The sequence below is a fragment of the Mangifera indica genome, chromosome 18 (genome assembly GCF_011075055.1).
Source record: "Mangifera indica cultivar Alphonso chromosome 18, CATAS_Mindica_2.1, whole genome shotgun sequence".
In the NCBI taxonomy this organism is placed as follows: domain Eukaryota; kingdom Viridiplantae; phylum Streptophyta; class Magnoliopsida; order Sapindales; family Anacardiaceae; genus Mangifera; species Mangifera indica.
In genome coordinates, this window is record NC_058154.1 from 10,114,475 (window position 1) to 10,128,969 (window position 14,495).

Here is a 14,495-nt window from a genome sequence, read left to right on the forward strand (position 1 = left end):
TTGGAAATTTATTAGATTTTTTTTTTATTTTGGTTGACAAAAATACAACATGAAATAATAGCATTAAACAATTTAACAATATAAAATCATAATAAAGTTAAATTTTACATTAACATGAAAATACCATACTTATTTCATTTTCAATAATCTATAAAGAAAACAAATAATATATGGGGTTAAGTCAACACTCACTTGAACGTGGATGATTTTGCTGTGAAGTCTTTGCAGTAGATGTTAATTCTCTTAATAAATTTAGCAATTTTTGTCTCTCCCTCTCTTATGTCCAATTTGAATCTTTTATAATGGATTCTCATGGGTTTTATTGTTCAATCACATGTTTTCTTGCTTTCATTAATACTAATATTTTATTGTCATGCTGCTGGGATTCCTTCCTCAGTTGAGGAAGAAGAGAGAATTACAGAGATTCTCTGCATGAGTCACTTCAGGGGCGTCAACCATTTAATTATACTATAATATAATTATAATATTTTAATTAAAAATATAATATAAATATAATAATATATTATTATATTATATATAATATATTATAATATATAATATTATAATATTAAGAATTCTTCATATTAATATAATATAATATAACATATTATATATATTTTATTATATAATATAATATATTAATATATAATATATAATATATTATAATATAATATTAATATATAATATTATATAATATTAATATATTATATATTATATTAATATAATAATATTATTCAATATTATATATTATAATATTAATATTAATATTATAATATTATATACATATAAGGGTTGGCATTTAACGCCAACCTTTAATACCCAGAACTTTCATGCCAATGTTTTTTTTTTTTTCAATTAAACACAAATTTTTTTTTTCAGTTTTAAACCTTAAATGTTAATTTTTTTTCTAGTTAAATCCTACTAAATGATCTTTTTCGATGGTCATTTCTTCCAAAGTATAAAATGGATGTGGTTGAGTTTTTTTGTGGGTTGCTGAGTTTTTTTGTGGGTTACTCTTTTTTTTTATATCCTCACTTTGAAGAATTCAGTTTTTTCCTTTCTCTTTTTGTTTTTTAAGATGAGGATGAAGAGAGTAAGAATCTTTCTGTATGATTTCTTTATCACTTTAAAAAAAGAGGAAGAAGAAAGAAAAAAGTTACAGAGAAGAAGAGAGAGAATATATGCATGAAAGATTAAAGAGGGGTATTTTGGAAAAGTTGATTACTATTGTAGTATATTTATTTAAGCTTTGAGATAGGTGGTATTTTTGTATACACGGAATAAAATAGTGATAAAAATTTTAATTTTTCAAATAAAAAATGAATTTTATTGATTAAATATTAAATTAATTATATAAAGTAATGGCAACATTATAAATATATATAAATTTTTGGTTTTTTGGTTTGTTAAGTCGAGAAGGGCCTACCCGTCGTTGAACTCAGTTCCCTCTGCTCTGCATGTAGTATTGTTTATTATTATTATTTTTTGACTATAAAAATCTATTCTTTTGTTAAGAAAATAAATAAATTAAAATATTAATATTTTAGAGATATTAATAAAACAACTATATTTTGATTAAGTTAGTACATGCCAAGGACTCTTTGCTAATGAAGAATTTTCATCATTATCGTTGATAAAGATGAGTCATCTTCATTCTTTGACGATAATGATAACGCATATCATTAAAAGAAGAACGATTAAAAAGAGAATATGTCAGAAAGAAAAAAACATTGTCTAAAAATTGTTGAAGAAGTTTTTTTATTGTTAGAAAAATTGAATGTGAAAAATTAGACACCTTAAAGGGAAAATGCGGTTTTTAAAAACTTGTATAGGATAAAAATTATTAGTTTTTAAAGTTTAGGAGAAAAAAATAAAATCAAATTTAAGTTTATTTTTAATATTAAATATAAAATAACGATTTTGCTATTAAAACAAACAGACTTAATTACTTATAGATAGATAAATGAGATTTTTAAAGTTAAGTATGGTGAAAAACTTAAGAAAACAACATACTTTAAGTAGAAATAAATCCTTTGGCCTTGTTGCTTCTGGCTTACTTCTCTTGAATCTTCTTTATGGTGTCCGATTACGAACCTGTAGTTCTCATTTCCTTATGTGAAGTAAATGTCCTGAAATCCGTAGTTGTGTATAAGTTGTCATCACACCGAATATGGATTCAATAGGAACTACTAGAGTTCGGAAGAAAAATAAAAATAAGCCAATTTATGTAGCTCCAAAGATAGTAACCTCAGATTTTGCTTAGATTGTCCACAGTGCTGATGCCATGGAAGAAATTGATTTTGAGCATCCTGAAACTAAAGAAGATGTTGTTGGATCAACATGTCAGTCCACTATTGCTGCTCCAACACAAAAGGCAGTCACTAGTAAGAAGAAGAGAAGTGTTGATGGCTTCTCTGAATTGGTTAAAGAGACCAGAAAGTTTCGTGCTGCACATCAAGGAGTAAGGGAAGACATTAGAGTGATTGCTTCTTTCTTCAGAAAAGGGGCTGAAGGAAACGACAGAAGAATGATGTTGTTTAAGGAGCTAACGCAGTTGGATGGCTTCAGCCGATGGGATATGCTTGATGCTGGAGAGCACATTTGCAAGGAAGCTTACAAGATAGATTTTTTCTTTTCCTTGCCAGTTGATTTTAGGAGAGACTATGTTCTTAAGCAGTTGAGTGAATGTCAAATATCGTCCCTCCATTGATCCCTAAATCTGCATGTATTTAATTGTGCTTTTCCCAAACTTGGGATTTCTAACGACATGTAATTCGTTAAGACTTTATTTTGCTCCTAAATTGAACGGTTGTGATCTTCGTACTCAATCAAATATAATAATAATATCTTCATCTTTGATTATTAAATGGATAAAGTAAGGGTGGATATGAACTGAGCCAAACCTGAGCACTCATTGATTCGAGTTCGATTAGAATAAAAATTAGTTTAGTTCCAATTTATAACTCAAATTTATAACTCGAATATATGATTTAAATACATAGTTTGAATTCATGGTCTATTGATAAAACAACATTGTTTAACATAATTCAGATTAGATCATAAGTTAAATTCGAATCGAATCGAATTATCTATTCAGTTCGAAAGCTAAACCAAGCAAAACTCTTTATAGCTCGAATTCAACTCAATTTTAAAATGAGTCAAACTTTTTTATTCAAATTCGATTCATATTTAAAGTAAACAAATTTAAATCATATCATATCACTTATTTGATACTTCCTGAGTCTGGGATGCCATTGGCATTGATATACTTCACTAAAGGGAGATTATAGGCCAGTCTTTCCCAGATACATCACAAAGTCAGTATATGAGAGAATTAAGATGGTTATCATCCTTCAATATCAATGCGGATTTCGTTCACTCATTTTTGTTTCGTTTTATGCTATATTCACTTTTAACTTAAACAATAAGATTTTTTTTTTTCCTAAAGATTTCCAAACAATCACTGCTGGTCTAGTTCTCCGCAACAGATAAAGCTAGAACAGTGCCTTTAACAAGAAGAGTGTACGAGTGGATATCTTTTTTTCTTCATTCACTTAGACTGCGAAGGAGTTTTGGTTTTACCGACATACTGGTGGCATTGGTGAAAACATGTTAAGTTTTTATATTGGCCTTCTTTACAGCATATAGTTTTGTGATCTTTCAAATATATCTTCAACTTTTGTGGACATCTTGTTCATTCTGTTGTAATTATTTCAGTTAATAACATTTATGTTTCTTATCAATCCCAAAAGAGAGAGAGAGAAGAAGAAGAAGAAGATCATAACATAATATGCATTACTGCTCTAGCCCGAACCTTGACAAACAACCTAGCTGTTCGTGGCCCTAGCGCATATAGGCAAGCATTCACCAAGCAAGAATCTGGAAACACTTGTACATTCAATGCTTCTAATTTATCCTCTTCATCATTCCTTTTATTTTTGTGCCTAAATAACACAAGCACAGATTTGAGTTTCACATTTATTGTTGAAAATTATGTTTCTCACCTTATATTGATCGGATACATGTTTAAGTCGTTTGATGCTTGCAAGGGTCCACATAGGCACAACATGAATGTGGCTTTCCTGTTCATTCATGGTAAACCATCGCATATCTTCCTCGGAAAACTCCAAACATTTAAGAGACGGTGCTTCGCAGCATTCACATAAACCTTTCTGCGGAGGACAGGAGCAACCTCCAAAAAAGGCCTTTGCTTGCCTGCCACTTTGATTTAATGAAAGAAAAGAATTATGCGATGGTTAGTATATTTTAGTAAAATATTGTCCAATAATTATTTATTATTATTAATCAAATATAATAATTATTTACACCTATTAATTTAATTAATTATAATAATTATTTGTATTTACTAATTTTTCATGTAATCTATTTGTGTGACAGAATTTTCTTAATAATGACAAAAAATAATCGAAATTAAACACACCTTTATAGACAATAATTCATTATCAAATCAAGATTATCTACTTTTCATAGTTAATATCTGAAACGAGTTCGATTCAAGCTAGCTCAAATTTGAGAGTTAAAAATTTTTAAGTTCAATCTCTGGTTTGAACTTTTAGGGTGTTTAGTTTGCGAGTTTGAAAATTTTTTTACACAAATTGACTAAAATAATGTCATTTTAACCAATATACATCAAAACGATGTTGTTTTAATCGTTTTTTGTTCGACTACAATACTAAACTGAGTTCAAATATCAGTTTAAACTCAAACTCAAGTTCAACTCTTTATAAATGAATTAAACTTAAACACCTTTAAGATGAAGTCGACAAACTTGAGTTTGGTTTCACTTAAGCCAAGCTGAGTTCGATTTTAGGTGAACTCGAGTTTAATTCGAATCAAATCCAACCTTAATATACATGCTAATGCAATTTTATTTTACTTGATCACATGTTATTTCTCTTTTTACAAGTAAATAATATTCTTTTCTTTTTATGTTGTATATTATTGTAGGCATTATTTTGGATTCAATATTTAATATTGAATTGGATAAAAGTGGAGTGAATTAAATTAATATTCTCACATATTGAGTGTAACATTGAATTAAATATGTAATTGATTATTTGAATAAAAATTATAATTACGTAAAATAGCATATTATTGAAATATTTTAATAATTAACTAAATAACAATAAATCTTTCAATATAAAATTTGAAAACTTTAAAAAAAAAAAAATACTCAACTCCAGTCAGTTTTTAGATTTTAAAAGTATTATACAATAATGTTGTAATGAAAATTGTTTAGCAATATTTTACGTATCCATTTTAAATACACAAATATATATACTCATAAGTGTTATTACATGATTGAGTATTATTTTATCTTTAATTCAAAATTTCTTAATTTTATATATATATATTTGTATACTTAAAGTAAATATATATAATTTTATCGAATTGTTATATTAGTATTATATTTTTCGTGAATTTTACAATTAATTGATTTTTTTTATTTATTCCCTTTTTTTGTGATAAATGGCATAGATGTAGATCCGATGCCACCCAAGGTTTAGTGAAATGACAAATTTCCATCCATTAATTTTAAAAAAGTTAAATATCCACCTATCATCTAATTCCATTAGTTTTTTTGGTTAGTTTAAATTTAAATTGCTAATTTCCCCTTTTTATATTAATTAATAGGCCAAAGGATTATTTATTACCCAAGTTTTAATGTAAAGACAAATACACAGAGATTTCAAAAATCTAAATACTCATATATGACTCAATTTTTATTAAAAATATCAATTAGAGTTAAGAGGTATAACTATTATTTATTTAAAAAGTTGAAATTTTATAATATTTTCCTTTTCAAGTTTAAAAGTCTCACAATTCCCACTCCTCCTCCCCCAAAGTTTGAAAAACTATAATTTCCTCCATAGAGTTTTTTCTTTTTCTCTCGAAAATAATTTGTTGTTAACGACTGTCAGTTGTCTTCTCCCTCACCGGTCGGTGCAAGACAAGGAGATCAAGATGAAAGCAAAATGGCTTTGAGATGAAACACACACACACCAAGCAACAAAACTGAGATGAAAGCAAGAAAGAAAGAGGAAGAGCAGACCATGTTTTGATCAGGGAAAAGGTCATCAAAAGAGTCAAGCTTTGAGCAAGGAGGAGAAAGGACTTGCTCGGGCTGGTAGTACTCATTGGAGACGGAGGCATTCCGGCAACAGTCCATGGAAATCGTCAGTAACAAAACCAAGAGAAACATAGAAAGTAAAAAGAGTTTGGATTGAAGAAGAAAAAGCTCAAAGCAGCTTGAGTTTGAATGTGTGTAAGTAGCAGTAGTTATGGCCCTTTATGGCCTGTGTTTGGATTTGTTTTTTGATCCAAGTGGTCGACCTCTTGGTCTTCGGTTGTCAATTTCAACTGCTCCCCACCCTGGATTCACCACCAAAATCTGTTTATATCTTCATTGCTTCCATTATTATTCGTTTCAATTTAATCTTTCGTCTTTATTATTTGTTCATTTTTTATTATTGCATAAAATGACTATTATACCCCTATTTTTGACAGAATTCATTATCAATAATAATTTAATGATAGATATTTAAAATTTTCAAAATTATCGTATAAAAATTTATCGTTGCATGTCCGATATTTTAACACAAATAATCACAATTGAAATATGGTTACTCATGATTCAATTATCATAAGTTGTATCAATATCAAACATAGAAGAATTGATTATCATATAATCAATTATTTTTATAATTATAATTATCAGTATCCTATAATATATAATATGTGTTTTATAATATAATATGATATAATACAGATAAAGAATAATATATATTTTAAAAAATATAAAATTAATGTGATACAATAGATATATTATATAATATGGTACACTCCTATGATATAATATATATTACAGATATAGATTGATATATTTTTTTAGAGTAAATGAATATATAGTAAGGAGGTATATAAAAAATTTTAAACTTTTAGGAGTTTTCATGATATATTTTTTAAATGATGACATCTCAATTTGATGTATATTGATCAAATCGATATTATATTTTATTGATTCATATCAAATTTTTTAAGCTTACAAGTTCGACGAATTAGACCCCTTAGCATATTAATCATGTTCAAAATAATTTTTGAACCTAAATGTATTATACACATATTTTATGTCCTTCCTATATTAAATTCGAATTATACGCCGTATTTTATGTTAATTGTATTTTTGAAAATTTGGCTAAACTTAAAGTATAAAATTGTTCTTTTTATTTTCAAATATTTACGAAAATACCATTACCATTTAATAAAAAACCAACAACATTTCTTTCTTAATTCTTAGTCGTAATTTTACGTTTTCCTTTCATGTGAGCTGTACAAAAATTCACTATAATTTAAAGTCTGAAAACCAAGTTAATTAATTTATTTGATTTTTATAATTGACTGATATGTTATTTATTGTACAAAAAATTTTGATTATGTATTATGTTATATTGTGTTTAATAATTAATTAAATATTTTACATTTAAATTGTTATTTAAATTGTTATATTGATTTTCAATAGAAAATTCATAAAAAGTACTAAAATTATTATGATATCGCTGTATTTTTAAAAACGTATTATTAATGATGTGTCGTATTAAACCTATATATACATGTTTTGTACTTTTCCCATACACAAATTTCAAAGGCCTTTTTTAACAAACATATTTTCATTATTCGTTATATTATACCCATATAATTCACATGCAATTTTTTTGTCATTTCCACATTTACTAACTAGGTAGGACACCCTAAAACTCGAACTCAATCGCGAAAATATTTTACTTTTAGACTCAAACTTAAGCTCATTTAAACTAAGTTCATTTGCATTAAGCTTGAATTCGAATAAACTTGACTCAAATCTAACCTTATATTTGATTAACAAAAAAATAATCATATAGAGGAAACACTTTAGATTCCCAAAATTAAAGGAAGAGTTTTAGTGCCAAACCTCCGGGGTAGCACGGTAATAAGCCGTTATTATTAAGCTCACAAGACAAAAAGGTAGAGTGTATAAACTTAAAAGATAAGCTTTAAATAGACACATTTCTGAAGCTTACATATCGATTACTGTTTGTACACTCATATTATTGATCAAAGCTGAAAACAGGGCGATCATAAACACTAATTAGGCAACCCCTAAAACGATTCCCATATGTGTTGATTCATTCCAGCTTTGTTATTTTATATCTGTATACATTCTATCATTTCTATGCAATTATTATACGTAGAACAAATGCCTGAAGATTGATCAGATCACGTACATGGTAGCCTAGAGCAAGGCTCAAGAGTGTCCATTCCGGCGCTCCTCGACACCTCCATTATCAGTTACTTCGCAAGAGAAATGGGATCTTAACCCAGTCCAGCACTGGTAATAATCATGATCCATAGAGGTAGATTCAAGAGCCCATGGGCAGATTCTGGGAATTAAACATGATTCAAACATGAAGGCCATGGTATCGGTGATTTTATATGGTGCTGCCTCATTTCCACGTGCAATGGTGGCCTGCGTCGAAAAGAGTTATTAGACCGGGATTGCTTGTCATGCATTGGAACAGCTCAAAACACCTATACAGCCCATAGAACAATTGAGCTATGACAACATATGGTTATGAACCAAAGAAAGATCTAGAAGAAAAACAATTCATCCATTTTGTTCAAATTTTTTCACTCAGAAACCTTAGAATGAGTACGTAATCTGGTCAACAGACTCGATATATAGCTTTGAAAAAGGAAATAAAAGGAAAGCCCCAAGGGATATGAGCAGACCACATACAAAAAATGTGTACCAGAGGTATACCTCAAATGTCTTAGTATCAGGACCGTGGGGAGTCATACAACTATGAAGGCTTGCACCGCCTGGGAGAAAGCCATCTGCTTTTGCCTTGAATAAAACAAAAATAAAAGTAGTTAATTGTACGAATAAACGCTAAGTCATGTGCTTAAACAGTAAAACTCCCGCATAATTAGGTAATTGTAGGGGTGTTAATCGAACAACGCTGAGCTTGAGCTTTAGGATGGTCTGCTCAATGAGCTCATGAGCTCACAACTTGGTTTAAGTAAAATACAATAAGCCCCTAAATTTGTAAATATTACACTTACACCCCTAAAAGGTTATTTCATGCTTTCCCAAAGTTAATCAAACCAAGCACAACTTGGCTCAATTACACCCATAGGTAATTGTACCAGGGCATGAAATAGTAAACATTCTTAACTTCCCATTCTGTTTGCCCAGCAGAAGTCAAAATGGCTTTTTCTATCTTTTCTTTAAAAAGCCTTTGATTTCCAACAAAACCAAGTCAATCCTCATGTGAGTTTCATTAATTCCCAAAACCTCTTATTCAACTCAAGTGATCCAACTAGCTATCACCAACATCTTACTAAGTAAATTAAAACACTGGGGGGCAGAACCACACAACTGATATTTGATTTAGATTTAACAGCACTAAAAACAAGAATTGGATATTCCAAAATACAGCAATAGGTATGTTCAATCTTTCCACAATAAAAAGACATAACAATAACCAATTTATCTCATTCATTGCTAACTTCAAAAGTAAGAAATTGTGTGTCATCACCCAAAATTGTAAAACTAAGACCACATAAGAATTAAACTAGAGTTTGGATGAATATATACCTCATATCCACCATATATCAGGCCCATAAACTCACTCATGCAATTACGATGGTAATATGGAGGTCGGAATGTATGCTCAGCCACCAACCATCTAGGTGGGAAAATGACAAAGTCAAGCAATGCCACACCAGGTTTATCAGTTGGCGCTGTCAGAACTGCAAAACAAAGCACAAATTCACTAAGTTAAATTAAAAATAAGTTATAAATGATGAAAAAAGACCAAAATTCTGGAGAAAAGAAATATGAGAATACATATTCACCTACCTGTATTTATAGATGGATCACCATGATCAACTAAAACAGTATTATAGGGGCAGAACTTACTAAGATCATACTGCAAGAAAAAGATGTTTCAGTTAAATTTAACTGAAATAAGGCTGATTATGATAATGAGCTAATTTTAATTTCATCTGATCATTTAACACTTGAAATAAACCAAGAAAGCCAATAAAATGCCTCCCTTCATCCTAAATACTCAAATGAGTGGATTAACTTACCTTATATGGCACATAATTACCATGCCAAGCAACTACATTGAAAGGAGAAAAATCTTGTTTTGCAGTAAAAAGATCCCCACCAAACTTTTGCACTATTGTATATCCTGGACAGGATTTGTCTTCAAACCAGGCTTTTGGAACAAGGAAATCTCTTGGTGCTGCCAGACCATTAGCTCCTGCATGCAATTAAAATTATGTTTTCCACATTGTTACACTTTCAAGATGCCCAATAATGTAAGTTAAGTGGAATGATACAATAACTATATTAGTTTTACACTTGTGAAAAATCATTTGCATTATAAAACTAATGAAAAAGAGATCACATACCTATTGGACCAAGATCTGGAAGCTGAAAATGGGTACCAAAAATCTCTGCAACATAACCACGTGATGGGCCATCTGGCAAACTTACATCAAAACGAAAGCCTTGGGGTAAAACAGCGATTTCACCAGGTGAGACTTGTAATCTTCCACATTCAGTGGTGATCCACAGCCCTACACAACCAATACAAAGTATCACCAAAAAAAAAGGAAAAAAAAACTGCCAAAGATGAATACACTCCAGAACAGACTCCCAAATGACCAAGCAGAACAAAGAGATTAGAAAATTTTGTTAGCCAAAGACCGGAATGATGCAGTCAAATGTATAAGCACCAAACAATGCAGGCAGGTAAGAAAAAGTTGTGAAAACAAAGATGATCTAAAATCTTAGTCACGTAAAAAAGTTTCAAAAGGGACAATACAAAGAGAAAAGGTGTCTCCCATATACAGGGAAACAAGCACAGCAACCAGGTTCCAAACAAGATGTCACTAACACTCAATTCTGGAAAAGATTGCAATTAACTTACTTCCTTTTTGGGGAACAAACAAAAAGTCACCATCTGCATTGCAGAAGGCAGAGTTTTCCATTGATGTGTTGGCAGCGTACCTATAAGTAAATAAATTTTCATCTTATCAAAACGCCCATATAGCATACATGTATTCAACAACTACCACTTCAAATTTCAGTTTTAAGAGAAATTAAGATGGTTTACAAATTATAAGACCTATAATCTTATCCAACATTTTAATTTTTCTGATTTTTATCGAAACTTCAGGACTGAAAAAATGAATAATATTAACTTGACTACATAAAAATGATTATGGAATATCAATTACATGTGAATAGCATATCCATGGCGAAGAAGTGAGCTTCCAGTCCCACATATTGTGTATAAGCCATCAATGAAATCAGTGGGTGAATCTGGAATATCCTCAGGCCTCCAACGTAACTGAGTCGGTGTAGTAGAACTGTTAGATTTGTCAAATTCACTAACAAGCCTTCCATGAGCAGGCACTCGAGGCTTGAATGGTTCGTGTGTTACTGATGGCTTTATCCTGTATAACCAACTGCACAAAAGAACCCACAAAAATATATATATATAAATCAACAACAGAACAATAACAATTCCACAGAACAATTAGAATATATCGGGCAGATAGAATTAAAAATAGACAAATAAAATTTCAAACGCAGACACCAGATAGTGACCCTATATGTAACAAAGGGATGTCAAAATTTAATATCACAAATCTCAATCACTTAAATATCACAAAGAAACATGAAATTATTTCCAGTTACTTAAGAGTACAAAAAAATTACACTAAATTCATAATCTAATTGTTCTCTTAAGCCCAAATGATAAAGACTAACCTCAAACAGTTGATTAACAAAATAGACAGCTTTACTATTCTTAGTTGCACGCTAATATTTTAAAAACTATTATATCAGAATTCCTGATATTTAACTCTTTCTCAAAATTAAGTATTTTTTAACCTACTTCTGAGTGAATTAAAAAAATTTATTCCTAAAAATATAGTAACCTGCGTTGATTTAGCTTGCGAGGACAAGTAAAGGAGGAGACGGAAAGCTGTTCTGATGTTTAACTCTTTCTCAAAATTAAGTAATTTTTAACCTATTTCTGAGTGAATTAAGAAAATTAATTTCCAAAAATATAGGAACCTGCGTTGATTGAGCTTGCGAGGACAAGTAAAGGAGGAGCCGGAAAGCTGTTCGGCGTAGAGACCGTAGGGGCAAACAAGAGGATTATTTTGTCCACGTGGCAGAGCACCGTCAATGGCCTCGGAGGAGAACGAGTTACCGAATCCTGATTCGTAGGAGAGATCAGAAAAATCTCCGCCGTTGATTTTGCCAACGGATGAGGATGATTGCTTCTTCTCCATGATAAATGTGAGCTCCAGCTAAAGCTCAAGTCTGAGCATATATAGAAATACGAGGAAAGATGATGATGATGAGATGACATGGCAGTAAGATTGAATGAGAGACGTGTACTAGTTGAGTATCTCGGACTTGAGGGCGACGTTACGCGATGGATTGTACGGCTCTGATGTGTCATAGCCCATAGGCATGGCATGGCAATTTTTGGAAGTTTTCCATGTGAGACAGACGTTATCTTATTCCCTTAAAACTTGGGTCAAAGGACTACTTTCTATCTAACTTACAATATAAAGATAAAAACATATTTTTGATATTTTTAAAATCTAAATATTTATTTATTAATCAATTTTTATTAAAAAATTTATTATAATTAAAGATGAAATTATTATTTTAATAATATTATTAAAAAATTAAATTTTATCTTTTTTTTTAGATTTTACGTACTAACAATTTCATTCATACATAAATATTTTCAGTTTAAAAAAGTATTTATTTTTCTTCACTTTTAGTATTTTTTTCCCATTTCAGCCACTACCTGTCTCTAGAGACTCCTCCTTTTCTCTTGTTCAGCTACTATCTATCTCTGTTAGGGCTGGATTCGAGCCGAGCCGAGCTCAGCTCGCAGCCAGCTCGGGCTTGGCTCAGTTTTTTAATATTCGACTCGAGTTTGACTCGTTTTCGGCTTGACTAGGTTATGGCTAGGCTCGGCTCGTTTTTCATATCAAAACGGTAACGTTTTATATATATATATGAATCAAAATGACGTCGTTTTGTATAAAAAATTTTAAAAAAATATACCGAGCCAGTTCGAGCTCGGCTCGAGCTCGATCGAGCCGATCAGAGCCCAACTTGTTTTGGGCTCGAACCAAGCCGAGCCGAGCTCTAGCTCGAGCTGGCTCGGCTCAAGTCCAGCCCTAATCTCTGTCAAAATGGTTGGCCAATGCACAGAGGCACAAGCAAAGTTCTCTTCGTTAAAACGAAGAGATCTTCAAGACATCATGTGACGAACTTGACATAGGAGAAATTCATTGCATCATCGTATGAGAGAAGCCAAGGTCAACAAAGGGAGAGGTCACCAGATTTGAGTAAAATGAAGTTGAAGAGGAGTTAAATTGAAGTTTTTTAAAGTTTGGGTCGACAGCTGAAATGGGAAAAATATGGAAACCTTAGGTTTGAGGGGAAAAATATTATTTAGCAAAGTTAAAAAACTTTAGAGAGGGTGAAATTGTTAGTTTAAAACCTAGAAGAGAAAAATAATGAATTATATTTTTTTTTTTAGGCCAAAGGACTATGTCCCACCCAAGTTTTGGTGAAATAACAAACATATACCTGTGAGAGATAAAAAACCTAAATACCTACCCAAGTTTTAGTCTGTTATGATATAGCCCACAAATTTTCTATTAAGGTAAAGGAGTAAAATTTTCATTTTACTAGTAATATTAAAATAATTAAAATTATCTTATTGCCTCCCCCTTAGTTTGGAAAACTAACAATTTCCCTTATATTAAATTTTGAAAAATTTACTTTTCATCCCTAGAATACCAAACCTAAAAATCTGGTCATTTTCTCTAATAAACAATGACCTAACTACTAAAGAACAAGACAGAGTCATCTAAAGGATGACCTCTATGTGACCAACGTCATCTAGATATCTGGACAACTAGCGTCGCCCAGACCTCACCATCCATCAATGCACCTTGTCAATCCCTAATGGCTAGAGAGAGGGGTGAAGAAAAAACTTTGGGATTTGGGAGGGGGGAAGAGTCACTTTTCAAAGTTCGGATATAGGGTGAAATGTTAATTTTAAGAACTTGAGAGAAAAAAAGGAGATGAAAATATATTTTTTTAATATTATTATTAAATAACGAATTTCTGGCTTTACCACCATGCTTAAGCTTCTGTGAGCTTGATTTATGGTTCGGAGTCAAGAAATTGCTGCATCACTCCATCTTGGTATCAATTTTGCATCTAGCTACTTCAAGCTCTTCAACGTCGTGCATTGGTTTTTTCTTTTTGGCTACTGTAGTCCTAATTGCAGTTCCTTTGCTTTAGAATAGAAAGTCTTTTTCAATCTATTTGTCATTGTATTTGACTGCAACTAAATGATTTATTTTCAGTCATTCAT

The 14,495-nt window shown here is 30.7% G+C and overlaps 1 protein-coding gene across 1 annotated transcript; it reads right to left on the reverse strand.

The window, feature by feature from the left end:
* Window positions 1-8,032: 8,032 nt before the first annotated feature.
* Window positions 8,033-12,394, reverse strand: LOC123202176 (homogentisate 1,2-dioxygenase-like). Its single transcript, XM_044617991.1, has 9 exons — window positions 12,155-12,394; window positions 11,311-11,541; window positions 11,001-11,080; window positions 10,480-10,647; window positions 10,153-10,328; window positions 9,920-9,989; window positions 9,656-9,810; window positions 8,819-8,902; window positions 8,033-8,524 (listed from the first exon to the last, which is right to left on the reverse strand). The coding sequence occupies exons 1-9, from the start codon at window positions 12,373-12,375 to the stop codon at window positions 8,303-8,305; spliced, it is 1,407 nt and encodes a 468-aa protein (XP_044473926.1). The 5' UTR covers window positions 12,376-12,394; the 3' UTR covers window positions 8,033-8,302.
* Between the last annotated feature and the right edge of the window lie 2,101 nt (window positions 12,395-14,495).